Source organism: Xiphophorus couchianus, chromosome 8 (assembly GCF_001444195.1).
Source record: "Xiphophorus couchianus chromosome 8, X_couchianus-1.0, whole genome shotgun sequence".
In the NCBI taxonomy this organism is placed as follows: Eukaryota; Metazoa; Chordata; class Actinopteri; order Cyprinodontiformes; family Poeciliidae; genus Xiphophorus; species Xiphophorus couchianus.
The window spans coordinates 21,655,755-21,669,725 of NC_040235.1; the positions used below are offsets into that span (position 1 = coordinate 21,655,755).

At 38.7% G+C, this 13,971-nt stretch overlaps 1 protein-coding gene across 1 annotated transcript; it reads right to left on the bottom strand.

Annotated features, from left to right (window-relative positions):
• Window positions 1–24: 24 nt before the first annotated feature.
• ppp1r26 (protein phosphatase 1, regulatory subunit 26) lies at window positions 25–9,997 on the bottom strand. The gene is made up of 2 exons (XM_028025390.1): window positions 9,845–9,997; window positions 25–5,529 (listed from the first exon to the last, which is right to left on the bottom strand). The coding sequence occupies exon 2, from the start codon at window positions 5,456–5,458 to the stop codon at window positions 2,288–2,290; it is 3,171 nt and encodes a 1,056-aa protein (XP_027881191.1). The 5' UTR covers window positions 5,459–5,529; window positions 9,845–9,997; the 3' UTR covers window positions 25–2,287.
• Window positions 9,998–13,971: the final 3,974 nt, after the last annotated feature.

The following is a 13,971-nucleotide window of genomic DNA, read 5'->3' on the forward strand; positions in this document are numbered from 1 at the left end:
TGAATTAATTGCAACCAAACCTGATTATGTTCAGACTTGACTCTTTATTTTACACTTAAAAGGTACAGCAAAAGTTGTCTTTTAATCCAAAGAATGAAAGAGAAAAAAAAAAGTTAAAAAATATTTACAAAAAAAAGTCCGGCATGCAGGCAACATGCACAGCATGTTCAGTAATGATTCCATTTTTTTTTCAATAGACAAAAATAAATAGCTTTTTTGTCGCAAAGAAAATCTTCGATATGACAAAGAAATGAGCACATAACAGATCACATGCAGTAAGACAGAGAGGGTCGATGGCGAGGTTTCAGTGGAATCTGGAACAACAATCTTCATCGCAGAGGTTACAAAGGTCTGACACCGTTAGTGGCGTTCCTCAGCAGCAGAGCTGTAAATGACTTTAAAGCGTACAGTTACACACAATAACATCTGATTGTTTCAAGATCTTAGTCATGTTGAAAGTATACCTGGTATCAAGAAATGTTTCATAATTTCCATTTTGTAATGTCCCGTTAATCAGATGCCAGAGTGACCGGTGCTGCACACTGCCAGGCAGCTGGCAGAAGGAAGGTCGCTACACATTCATCTTGCTTACAAGAAAGACAAATGTGTCCATTTTGAAATATTCCCAGTTGCAAAAACCACACACGTTAAATAAAGGCTATGGATAATATTACCAAAACTATAATAACCAAGATGTAGCATTATTCTAGCAGCAGTAGAAGTAATCTTTTCTGTTCTGTTCAAAATATAAGCAATTCAGTCACTTTTGTTTTACATTTTATTGAGCTCGTTTCGCTCAAAAAGGGTTTTGTACCTGTAAGAAATAAAACCTGAACAGATCTTTAGAAGCAAAAAATGTTTAATGTTTTGATTTTGTGTGGTAATGTTGATAAGACCACTTGTGGCATAGACAAGAAAATGAAGAGTCACAATCAAAATACAAAGAGGTGGTTTATTAACCTCACAGACATTTCATAACCCATTTATCTTGTATATTTTCAAAGGACTGAAGTCGATCTGGTCAGACCTTCAGTGTAGAAAAAGCCACTTCTGTTTTGTTTGTTTTCATCCACCAAAGCAGTTCTAATGCTGAACCAAGGCAGTTTCTACACTTAGTTTTTAGAGTTAGTTTTATAAACTCAGTTAAAAACCAGTCTGGTTTTATGTTTTAAAAACTTTCTGTAAAGGATCACAGAACTGAGAGAGTTTTAACTACAGAAATTCAGATTTTTCTCCATATTCAGCAAACAAATTTTTAAATATCAGCTGCTTGATTTCAACAATCTGTGACTGTGGATTTATGGTTTGAGTTGTACTATACTATACTATACTATATTTTTGTTTTTTCTTCTGATTTAGAACTCCATTTGCAACAAAAGAAAGCTCAGTAAAATAAAAAAATATATACAAGTAAAAATGTAATTTATATTTTAGACATGTGGCTCATAAGATTGTATTTTATGGTTTTCTGTCCTTCTGGGGTTAAGTATACCAAATTTTCCTATGACACAGGCATCCTATTTTGCTAGTGGAAATGGAGAAAAATTGCCGTGAGGCGAGCAATAGCTCAGGTTCAACACTGAAAACGGTTTGGTGTGGGGGAAAAAATAAACAGTTGAAGAAATGTGGGGGGAAACAGTAAATTCTCTTCTTGGACAAGTTAGTCAAAGGCTATTTTTACATCAACTCACAATGATTTACTGTAATAATAAATTTTTGCTCACTGGTCTGTTTTTTAACTCAGATTTTGTTTTATTTTGACTTGACAAAGAAAAAAACATTACATTTTATCTGCTGCACGTATGAGGAATGAAAACAATAACGTAATACACGGTTAATCTTGACTCTTCAATATGAAAGACTGATAGATCGCTCCAAAGATACTCATTTCATGTAATATTTCTAAAATCATTTTTGCTACCCTGCATTTCCAAGTGGCAATATAAAAAAGATCAGCCCAAATATTTTACTTTTTTTTTTTTAAAAGTTATTATGACATTGTCTTGGTGTTGCAACTTCGTCTTCTTGTTGTACCAAAACTCCACTGTATTGCTTTTCCAAGGATTAAGGATATGAAATAATATTAGAGCACAAAAATGGGATGATGCCACTGTGTTACACATTTTATATATATAAAAAAGAGCATCTTTTGTTTAGATATATTAACAAGTATTCCCTTAGATACATGAATGAGCTTAAGAAATATGATATCAATTAGTAGGGCGACATTAGGAAGTTAACATATAGAACTATGATGCTGTTGAGGAATAGTGATCAAAGCAAATACTTACAACGCTGGAAAGCCCTGCATCTTATCTGGATCTCTCCTGCTGTCTGATTCACAATCTGACTCATCTATAAACTCTTCATCCTTTCTGTCTTGATCAGCTCCTTCATCACCAATCTTCGTGCTCTTGCCTTCTCTTTTTCGCTCTCTCAGCGAGTCTGCCTGCTCCTTTCCCTCACTCCTTTCCCTGCTTTGAACCTGGACGTGGTTGGTCCTGTTAGTTTCCAGCTCTACAAACACACTCTTGTCCTTAGGCACATGCACCGTACTCGCCCGCCCTTCTTCCATGGAGAACTGGGACCTGTTGCCAGGCGTAAGGCTCTGTGTAAAGGTCATCTTTGAATGCTGCCTAGCAGCAGAGAAAAATTTCAAAACAGGGGGTCTAGCTGTGACATTTGCACCTGTCTCTGTAGAGGCAGAAAACGGCGCTCTGCTGCTCCTTGAAGAACACCAGCCGGCAGCCGGAATTTGTGATTTTAGGTCCCTATTTTCTGATGAAGTGTCTCGTCTCTCCGAAGAGGTGATGTGAAAAGGAGTCCTGCTTAGAGCCCTTGGGTCGGGAATTGGAAGCCCCAGGCTCTGGCGCCACTTAATTGACTCTGCAAGGGAGCGAGCATAGTTGGGACTTGAAGCTGTTCCACTTTCCGCCTGTTGGCTGCCATTGATTAGGCCATCTCTGGCAGTGTTGGACCTCCTTTGCTGGTTCTTCACTGCTCCTGCGCCATCGGCCGGCTCCAGAAGACTGGGACTGCAGGACTGGACTGAAGAGGCATGTGACTGTGGGCTGGAGGATGAGACTTCAGGGTAGAACCTCTGTTGGGTCCCTACTTGAGATGCAGAGACAGCACTGATGTGTTTTGGAGAAATCTCAGCCAGCTGAGTCTCCGGTTTGAAGTCTTTAAGTGGAAATTGAACCTCTGAATCTTGAACCACAGGGGATCCGTTTCTACACAAAGCTCCATCTTTACCTTTGTCTCCTGTGGAAACTTTGGCCTTTTCAGCCAGAAACCTTCTTATCTCTTGCTCGATGCTGTCATCACTGTCTACTGAGCTGCTCTCATCGTCCGTTCGATGAAGTGGTTCAACAGTTTGTCGTGACTTAGTTTCTATTCTTTCCCCTACCACAATGTCTGCTGTATCACCCTCCTTACATTTATCCATTGGCTTTTGTTGTGAGACATTATTTTTACTGAATCCACACTTGTCTTTTACGTCATTGTCGCCCCCGTGTACTTTTTTCAAATCACTACACTTTGAGTCAGGCTCGTGTTTGAACTTTCTGTTGGGTAAAGCATTTCCCATCAGCGGTTCTTCATCTTTGATGCACTTCCTGTGTTTCTTTTTCATGTCTTTGATCTTTTTCTTCGATTTCTTTTTTGTCTTTAGCAGGTCTTTGATCGCAGTGTCGAGGTCCTCGTCACTGTCAAGTGAACTGCTTTTGTCTCCACTTTGGTCTGCCTGGTGTAATGCTGTGCTTGGTTGGGGTTGACTTCTCTGCGGAAGTGTCGAGGCGTTAGATTCTCGTGCATGCTTAGTAGTTTCTTTACATTTGTCATCAGCTCCTAACATATTTGCCACAGTTATGCTTTTCTCCTTCTGTTTTCTTTTCTGCGTTAAAGACAGCCTTTGTGATTTCTGTTGAATAGCAGCATCTTTCCCTTTCCCCTTCTCTGGATCAACAACACCACGAGGCTCTTCCACAGTGGGTGGCTGTTTGTGCATTTGGGCTTTCTGCTCAAGAAATTTCCTGATTTCCTGCTCAATCCCATCCTCACTGTCAATGGAACTGTCGTTGCTTTCTTCATATCGGTGTCTGTCAGGAAGAGAGGACATTGTGGAAGGTTGAGCCGAAGCACACGTGCCGAGGGCAATGCCCTGATGGAAGGCTCCAGGCATTACGGTTTTGGAAATGTCCAGTATTGCTTCAGCACACATCAGTTCTGCTGTGGTGTTAACTTTGGAAGGAGCAGAAGCTGACTGCTCTTTAGTCTCTACTTTCGAAGAAGGTAGTCCATTTCCCTTGACCTTGGGGTTGAATGACAGTGAAGTCTTGGGTTTGGAAACAAATGGAGTTTGAGTCTGTTTCCCTGGTTTAACTTTTTTTCTCTTCAGCTTGTTTTTCTTCACGTCATCAGAGTTTGTACTTCCAGTGGCATGTACCGCTGACTTGATAGGGGCGTTCGGCTTGTAGAACAGTTGCTTCTGGGGGCTATTCTCTTTCTGTTGCTCAAGTTGGTAGCTCCGGATAGCTTCTTCAATCCCATCATCGCTGGTGGAGTCAGAATCTTCTTGGAATGTTTGTGGATTAAAGGCTTCCCTTTTGCTCTGCTCATTTTTCTCTAACTGGTATCTTTGAATGGCTTCCTCGATGCCATCGTCACTACTGGAATCATTCAGGTCTTTCTCTATCTTTGGCATTACTGGGTACGTTAGAGTGCTGTTGAAGAACCTGATTGTTTCAGAGGGACTCCTCCATTCGGAACTGACTAAGCTATTGGCTGAACTTTTATCCACCTCAATGTTTTCATCCCGCGAAGCTTTATTCTTGATATACTTTTTTAAAGGTATAGCAGCTGCTGTGATAGGAGTCTCTGATTTCATATTTACTGGGAACTTTCTACTGGATATGAAGGACGAGTTGCCTTCAGAGTTTTGCTTGGCAAACTCAAAGGGCGGTGGATTCTTCCTTGGAATTTTGGACGACTGATGGGAAGTGGAAGATGTTCCAGCCTTGCGTTTGTGACCATCCTTTTCTTTCAGGTACTCCATTATTGCCTCCTCAATTCCTCTGTCTACTGAATCATCACTGTCGGAGTCACTGCTATCATGTTTTGTCGTGGAAGAAAAATGGGCGTGTGGGTTTTCAGTGGGCCTTTTTGTTTTCAACTTGGCTCCCACATAGTTACCCACTGCAGCCTTGCACACTTGCGTATGGCGCTCCTGTCCTGGTAGCATGTTTGCCTTGATCTCATCGCCCATCTCGAGTGAGGACTGGCTGCTCCTGAGGCTCTCTATGATCATCTGGACCTTATTTGAGATTGGTGTGCCTCTGGTGGACAAGTCTGTGTCAGAGTCATTGAAGCAAACTGGAAGGCTATAGCCTCCAGATGTTCCACATCGTCTCCATTCTGTTTCCGTCGCTGCGATAGGAGGTACATTCATCAAATACATTCTTGAGAAGTGTGGAGAGTTCCTCGAGCATTAGAGGGCAACAGCCTCTGACAACAGTTACATGGTCCAGTCTGGGGGTGGAAGACAGAAACAGAATTTGTGTCAATAAATTGAGGGGAAAAAAAGATCAAAAAGTACTTTTTGAAATATATTTCATAGAGAGGTGAAATTTTTAATCAAGTTTAATCAATGTACGTAATTAACTGCATTTTAATCAAAGATCATAGACAAACTATGAAACATTCTCAATTCAAAAAACATTTTAGCTGCTAAATTATTAAATAAATAGACATGAGTTCAACGTAAAAACATTTATTGTGTTTAGTGTTGTTTAGGTTATTAAAAAATCAGATTGATGCACAGTGTTATTATATTCGTTTCAGGAATCCTGATCATTTATGTAACTTCTTTGAAAAAATACTTCTATAGAAATGTGGTCTGTGGATGCTGACATTAGCGTTGGGGATGTCTGTGCTTGCAGCAACATATTTTGCACTGACATTGGTATTTCAGGCTAGATAAGCTTTGGTGATAGGCTAACTCCTTTTTGCACAACAATAGTCATTCCCACCATCTCATATGAGGAATTTGTTAAGCAAAAGCTACCCCCAGTGGGCCAAGAGAAGCAGCTTTGTTGTCTATCTTTGTTATTTGTGGATGTCACTTGTGCATTACAGGAGATGTGTCAATACAAAAGTTCTAGCCAGAAGTAAAAAAAAAAAAAGTGATTAATTGCATTAAAATTTTTAACATCTTATATTATAATCTATATTATTAATTAATCAAAATCAATGCTTTAAAGTCTCAACCCTTTTTTAATTTAAGAGGCTCCTGCAACACATGCATCTGATTATGTGATATGCAATATCACAGCATTGAGATGAGGTTTTTGATATATATTTTTAAAACAACCTGAGCTGTGACAAAGACGGCTGCACAAGAAACAGAACCTCACTGTTAAGAGAGCTGCATCAAAAGTAGTTTCTTGGGCCATCGGGTCTCCATAACAATAATTTATAATTAATTTATTTAATTGTGGAACGCACTGTATGGAAAAGATGCACTGATGTACATGACCAAACTGAACTGGCCAATGATATTGAGCTATACTCGTCAGAAAAACATTTACTGTGAAACAGGAGATGATTAAGTCAAGCTGTATCGTTTATCACGCAAAGAAAAACTTACTTCAGCGTACAAAAATAAAATGACAGCACACACCCTGCCCCAGTTGTACACAACAGTAACGTTGAAACGCTGCACTATCGCTGCAGGCTCGGTGGATTTTCATTGTTACTCCTCACTTGTGTTTCGGTGGCTTCGTTTAACTTGGAGACCAGTCAGACAAGTTCGGGGCAGCGTCTGGCAAAATAACTTGTGGTATGTGATTCCTGTTACACAGCTTGATGGTTTGCATGCACACTAATACAATCTGACAGGTCTTTACAACAAAAAATGAAAAGGGAATTGTATTACAGTAATGAGGTAAATAAAAATAGCTACCCCAGCTTACTTAAACAATGTATCACATGAGCATTTCCCAAACAAACTGATAATGTCATCTCCTTGTAAGTGCTAAAACACCCCTTCTAAACACGCTTTAGATTACACATATGATTAGCATGTAAGTTCATTCATTGTTTTAAAAGGAATGGTTGTTTTTTGTTGTTGTTTTTTACATGAGGTTGTGTCTAAAGGTTATTAGTTACCATCTTGTTAGGTAGCTCTCTTGGCATACTAATTAAGTATAAATACAGATTCTTTGACTTTGGAAAACAGTTAGTCTGAGAGGAGCCAAGGTGTTTGGCTTGGGTGGTTATATATACTGTACACAGAAGCTGACAAATATTTACATAGAAAATTAAGCTTGGCGGTGGTACGCCACCAACGATCTTCCGGTGTCAAACACATACTCAGCACAGAGCATGTAAAGCTTTCCTGGTCAAAGCATCTGTCTAACAGAAAAGTGGGGCTATGCAAAATTTCATAAAAAATTGTTTTTATACTACTTTAATGTTAGTTAGCTAGTTCATTTGACCAGAGAAATTATTTACAAGCTACACTCTAAGAACATGTTTCGCACAGGAACATCATCAGTGTTGCACAGCCTCCAAACTTCTTTTTTTAAATTTTTTTTTAATTGGTTTACTTAATGTGAACATGGTGACAGTTTACAGGTTCATAAAATAGCATTATTGTTATAACCATTTACAGTTTTTCTAATGTCAAATAACACTCCTGATGTTATTTGCACATCTAACATACTTTTTGTACATGTTTTTTTTTTTTTTTGCAATTCTTGTAAATAGTCTGTTATGCACAGATTTACGTACACGTTTTGTATACATTTTTTATTTATTTAACTCTGTTACACATTTTTTGAGTCAGAGTACACCATTTTTATTAGCTTTATTATGTGTGTGTAAATCTGCATGCTCTGACTTACAGATTTACACCTTGCTGGAGGTAAGCCTGAATTTCCCCCTGAGGAACAATAAAGTTTACTTCAATTCTGCTATGTTCTATTCTGTCCTATAAACCTTAACATCATTTTTGGGTCAAGAGTCCACTTCTTAGACAAGCAGTTAGTTTCAGTCTCTGGGTCTAGCTAATGTAGATTTCTAAATATAAAGTGAATTAACTACAAGAGCTAAGAAATAACCTACCTATCTGCTTTTAATAGAACTTCACCTAAAAATCTTGAACTGTCCCTTTAAAGATAAACGACAATGTGACACAGGCTTAAAATTATATAAAAGGCAACAACAAGATGATTTTTTTTTTAACATCACATATATCAGATCTAAACTTGGAATCCAGAACTTTCTGTTTTGCTTGGGTGTAAATGTAGATAGCGGCCCGTTTCTTTTAGCATGAAGACCGAAGCGGACTGTAAAATTACACACAGTGAAGAAAATGGAGAGGGAGGTCAACAAAGCCTCCAAAACCCAATGGTAGAGAACTGCAGCAAAGATTGGCATCGTGGGAGCTGCCAAGTCCCCATAACAATCATTTAGTTGTTATCTATATGCAAACTAGTTATTGGGGCTGTATGTCAGAATAAATGATTTCCTGCCCCACCATCACAAGAATAACAGTTACATTTAGCTAAACTCTACAAGGCCTTTAACTGCAATGAGCATTTTAAGCAACACACACGTTTTTTGGCAAAAATAGTTTGAATATGAAGGAAAACATCTCAAGCATATAAGTACAGCAGAGGTTTTGTGATCCTGTGGGCCTGCTTCTCTTTCACAGTCCAAAGGACTATATTTGAAATATCAGGTTAAAAAAACTGGATGACTTTACCAAAAAACACTAAATAAGTAGACAGTGTGGTTTTCAGCGGTATATTGGTTGGAGACAAAAGTTCAAACGAACACAAAGTGAAATTAGTCATCTTCCATACACTACAAGTGTTAGTCTTGCTGCTAGCTTTACTCCACAGATAAATGTTATAAAAGAAACAATACGATCAATGAGTATCAGACGACATTTTTTTTGTTTATGGAAAAAGAAAGGGAACAGACATGTTCAGTTAGACATCTGCCCCGCAAAAGAGACGCTGTGCCGAAAACTCCAGTCTGTCCGCCCCGACCGTAAAGCCACCCTTCCAGTTCAGTATGCATGCATAGACAACCCGGGTGACTTGTCCGAAGAGCAAAGCCAACATGCAGAACTCCAACACCAACCCAAATGATGATCATTTGATGAAACCAAACCAGCGTAGCGTGAAAACAGCGACACGAAACCACAGCTGGTCTCCAAAGACGCCCAGCTGAAAACTGGCGAGAAGCGCATTTACCGAGTTTTAAAAACGTCACATCGTAGCGTGCCAACTTTGTCTGCTATATTACAAAGAAACTTTTAAAAAGGACACCCCCAACATCAGCAGGCAGCTGTTTTTATTGCCTAGAAAACATGTCGCCGCGTCTGTTTTACCTCCCGATCCCTTCCTGGACTGTTGCAGAGCAACACCGGCTGCCCCCGTAACCCTCTAGCGGCGCGGACCGCTTCAATGCCCGGCGTGCATGCGTAGGAGACTCCGCAGAGCAACCATGTTTCCTCGCACCGGCCACGGTTGTCAAAACCCACGTCGCTCCCTCGATGGCGCCTCTGGTCGCGAGTAGAGGTCGTTAAGGCGTCATGGTGAAAGCTACAGGAGGTTTTTTCTTAAATAGAAAGGCGAGGATGGTGCGAAACAGTGGAGCAATAAGCGAGGTGAGTCGGAGACTTGAAAGACACAAGCGGGCCTCCCGGCTGCTGCAGCCCCGGCATTTTCTCCGGCGAAGAAAGCCTTTGTACACAGTCGCGGTACACCGTCCTATGCGCGGCTGTTTTACACGAAATATCTAACATAGATGTCAGTACATATGTTCGACCCACCTGAATGTGACCCAATGCGAATCATGGGAGAAGTGAGGGCTTTTCGTCGTGCCGCTGGTGGAGATATTTCGGCGTCCGTCAGCGGCTCGCTCTCGCTGTCGAGTCCCCCTCCTCCGCTCCGACTACCGGGCGGACAAGCTTCCTCTAACCCTCAGTCCAACCAACCATAGACCCATTCAAATATGACATCGACGGACCTACCCGGAAAACATTTACACTTACATATTCAAGCGAGTACATTATCCCCCCAAAAAATCAAATACATCTAACATTGTTATTTTAATTTATTTATTTTTTTAAAGGGGTTGACTAACCATTAGTAAAAAAGCTCTGCGTTTTATTTTAGTAAGACCAGAAGTGAAAAAGTAATGTGAGAAGTAGAGCATTCTTCTGTTTTTATGGGTTAAAAACATTTCTATAAAGGTGTAGTTGATTTACAGACTACTTGTAACTAACAGACAACTTATAAGACTTTATCTCCTGAGCCAACTCCCAGTTAAGTTCATTACTGATATCAACTGTACAGTTTTAACTGGCGCATTTTTACAGTGCAAGATCATTAAATGCACTGTTCCTTGCAAGGAAAACTGCACAATTCCTGCACTGTTTTTTCCTTATTCATCCCTATTATACCAGTAAAACACTGTCATTTGCACTTTTAGAGACAAAAGTGCAAATGCCAAGATTAATTCTTTTTTTTTTTGCCAAAAAATATAAATATTTGCTAACGTAAATACGTTTTTTCATCACTTTCTTGTTTCATGATATTAATCACATTTGAAACCAGATGTGGGTTCTCAGGAATTTAGAATTCCTTGCCAGATAATAAAAAAAAATATGAATACAAAAATGTTAGGAACTATACATTCATGGGAAAGAATGATTACTCAACATATAACAGATAGTCATTGATAGTCACTGATATATGAGCTCCCAGCTGCTGTTTTAAGCAAAGTAGAAAGTTGAATGGAAAGACAAAGTCTAGTAGAAACTCACACCAGTCACAGGAATGATTATGGCCTTGAGAATAGTCTCACACAGCCCAACGTCACTGGGTAATCTCCTTCATACCACACCACATTTGTGCAGCTATGCCAAAGGAGCCCAAACAATGTATTTAGTGTATACTAAACATATTTCTTTCAGTAGGATATCCGCTTTGTATTAAAAATGCTTTTCCATGTGATATTATAGTTTTCTGAGAAACTAGATTTGAGGTATTTCTTCACTGTAAGCTATAATCATGACAACACTGACAATACTGTACTTTGCTCTTTTTTTCATGAACATATATGACATGTCAGTTAGAGATGCACCGGCATGTACATTTGGGCCAATATTGATATTCGGTTATGATCCATAACTGAAATTTACCAATGTTTTGTATTTATACTGTCTCAAAACCATGAATCCATTCTATTCTCATTCATCAAGATGCACATGTTGTTTGTCATGTGTAGAACATGTTGTGGTCAGTTTTGTTTTGGGTTTTTTCTCTGTCGATTGCAGTGGCGTTCCCCAAAAATTTTCAAAGGGGGCCCAGATTTATTTCCAAGGGTGGCCGTGGTCCCCCGTTGCCCCGCCTTGGCTCGCCACAATCTTTAAATGTAGACCAATTAATAACTGATGAGATTTAGATCAACGTTTTTACAGTGATCAGCCATGCTACAAAGTTGTCAGAGAATGAACGAGCATTTAGGAAAATGCAACTTCATTTGAAAGTCGTTGACAGCTACATAGTCCACTCAATCTTGTGTTGAGTATTCAAGAAACAAAGGAAAGAGTTAAAAGTTCTCGAACCAGCAGAGACTGCTTCCAATGCATCCTCATTTTCATATATGTGCCGATTTTAACTTGGTTTGCGTTGCTTACTCATGCAGAACAGTTGCAGACTCACTTGGTGCAACTAAAAGCACAGAACCTTTTTTCAATCAATGTTTAATGGCTGATATTCTACCCCTTGCCTATCAATATGAAAACATGCAAAACATATGTATGTTTTTGCTGTGTGAAACCAAAGCAACTGATTGGTAAAATAGCTGTGAAGGGACTCCACACAGATTTTACCTGAGATCTTCACAGTCATTTAACCACAGTGTTGCCTGTGTTGCCTGTTTTGAGAAAGCGTATGGCAAAACCAAAGCGAGGCCTTTACTAATCTATTCTATTATAAATGGATCACTTTCTGTGGAAAAAAATCCTTCTCTGGTTAAACTTAAACTGGTGCAGATTGTAAATCTTAAAAAGCGATATTATTCCTGAGATTCTTACTTTTTTTGTCCAAACTATGCTTCCACTGTTGCTTCCATGAAAGGAGTACTTAATGCTCCCTTTTTCAGTTTAATACATGATTGTACGCAAATATAGCGTACGATTACCAGTGTAGGTGTATTACCTAATCTATTTGGTATTGTAAAGTAGCTTTCATAATGTCTGGTAAGTTGTACTTTCAGAGCAATAATATACTTGTATATAATGTACTTTATATACATAGCCTCAAATTTTCTATTGTCAAATTTGGCTACTCCACCTCCTCCTGTCTTCTGTGAGAGCCACATTGTTTAAATACAATGCAGGTATTTAGTAGGCATTTAGCCTACTAATTTAGCATTTAGTAGGCTCACATTTTCTGCATTCAAGATCCTATTTGCTGCAGGATCTGTGACTTTCTATTCAGGCGTGTCTCCCTAAATCAAAAGCATTCATTTATTCTTGTCAGACAATGACTTTGCAAAAGTTTATTTTTCCAAGTAGGCTGGGCTGCAGGCGTTAGATAAAATCAATAGTTTGTCGTCTGGGTATTGCTTGTGTAATATATCTGCCCCCAAAATATAGAAAAAAGAAACTTCACCATAACCACAAAAAAAAAAAAAAAAAAAAGATACAAAAGAGTGAATATTTCTGCAGTGGCTGTTTAGAGAATGAAACAGTTGTCAGCAAAACCCCTGACAGCTGGGTTTTGCTGCTTTATGGAAAACTATAACCAAAGTTATTATTGCTATACAGAGCACAAATATATTATAGTGTGGCATTTCTTTGCTATATTGACATTAAGCACACTGAAAATGATACATTTTCAATATACTGTGTGGTCATAATTGGTGAAAAACAATGGAAATAGTCTTCCCTGCATATTGGTAAGATACAATCTTTCCACCGTAACTCATTCTGCAAAGAATTACTCTTGTATTTGTTGTAAACATTTCTGGAATATAATCAAAGGAAATTTGCTGAAGCAAGAGAAGCTTTAACTAGACTAATCATCAGATTAAAAGCACAAAAAAATATGGGAAGCATCTAAACAAAAGCTAAAACAGCAAGGCATTAATTTTCTATACTTGTTTTGCTAAAAAGAAAAAACGAAAAGAGAAAGCTCAGAGGTGGCATTCCACGCAGCAATGGAACCATGCTGCACGTCAGCAACACCATGCATAGCTGAATAAATGCAGCGGGAAAACATTTTGGGTTTAGAGTTTATTTGATCAAGTGGACATTTAATAGGTCATATTTGCATTCAGCACATGTTCTCTTACACTTCCAATGAATACAAGTCTACTTTGATCACAAATGAGTGACACTCAAAGTTAAAACGGGTTTATCAAAACAAGATTAAAGAGGATTAAAGGAGAGCTATGGGTGTCCAAATATCACACCACAAACCTGCAACATTGGATTCATTTATTAAGATGGAGCTTCTTTTCATACTCTGATCCCCAGCCAAGTATTGAATGTACAGTATATGCTCTACAGTGCATTTAGGAGCCTCACATGTTCTGTATTCTGCTCTTACTGTTATTTTCTCTTGATCTGAGAAACTGAATTTTAGTGTTGCATGTGCTGTAAGCCACAACCGTCGCAATTAACATCGAGAAATGTTTGGAATTTTGCATTCTACTTATAGTATGTCTATCTAAAGTTTGAGTTTTATATATTTTTTTTATTGATTCGTTTAAATAAAGTAATCTAATTTACTGAGATTTGCCTGAAAGCATAGAAATGTATTTTTCTCTTTTGAGAGAGAAACATTTAATTATTTCTGAACAACCACAAAAAAAAGTGTATGGGTTAGATATAGTTTTTGTGTTACTTTTGATTCCCCCACTGTTCCTTTCATCGTCTGTCAGACA

What these genes read in the sequence shown, in the direction of transcription:
- ppp1r26 (XM_028025390.1), bottom strand. Translation starts at nt 5,458, where the DNA reads ATGTATTTGATGAATGTACCTCCTATCGCAGCGACGGAAACAGAATGG.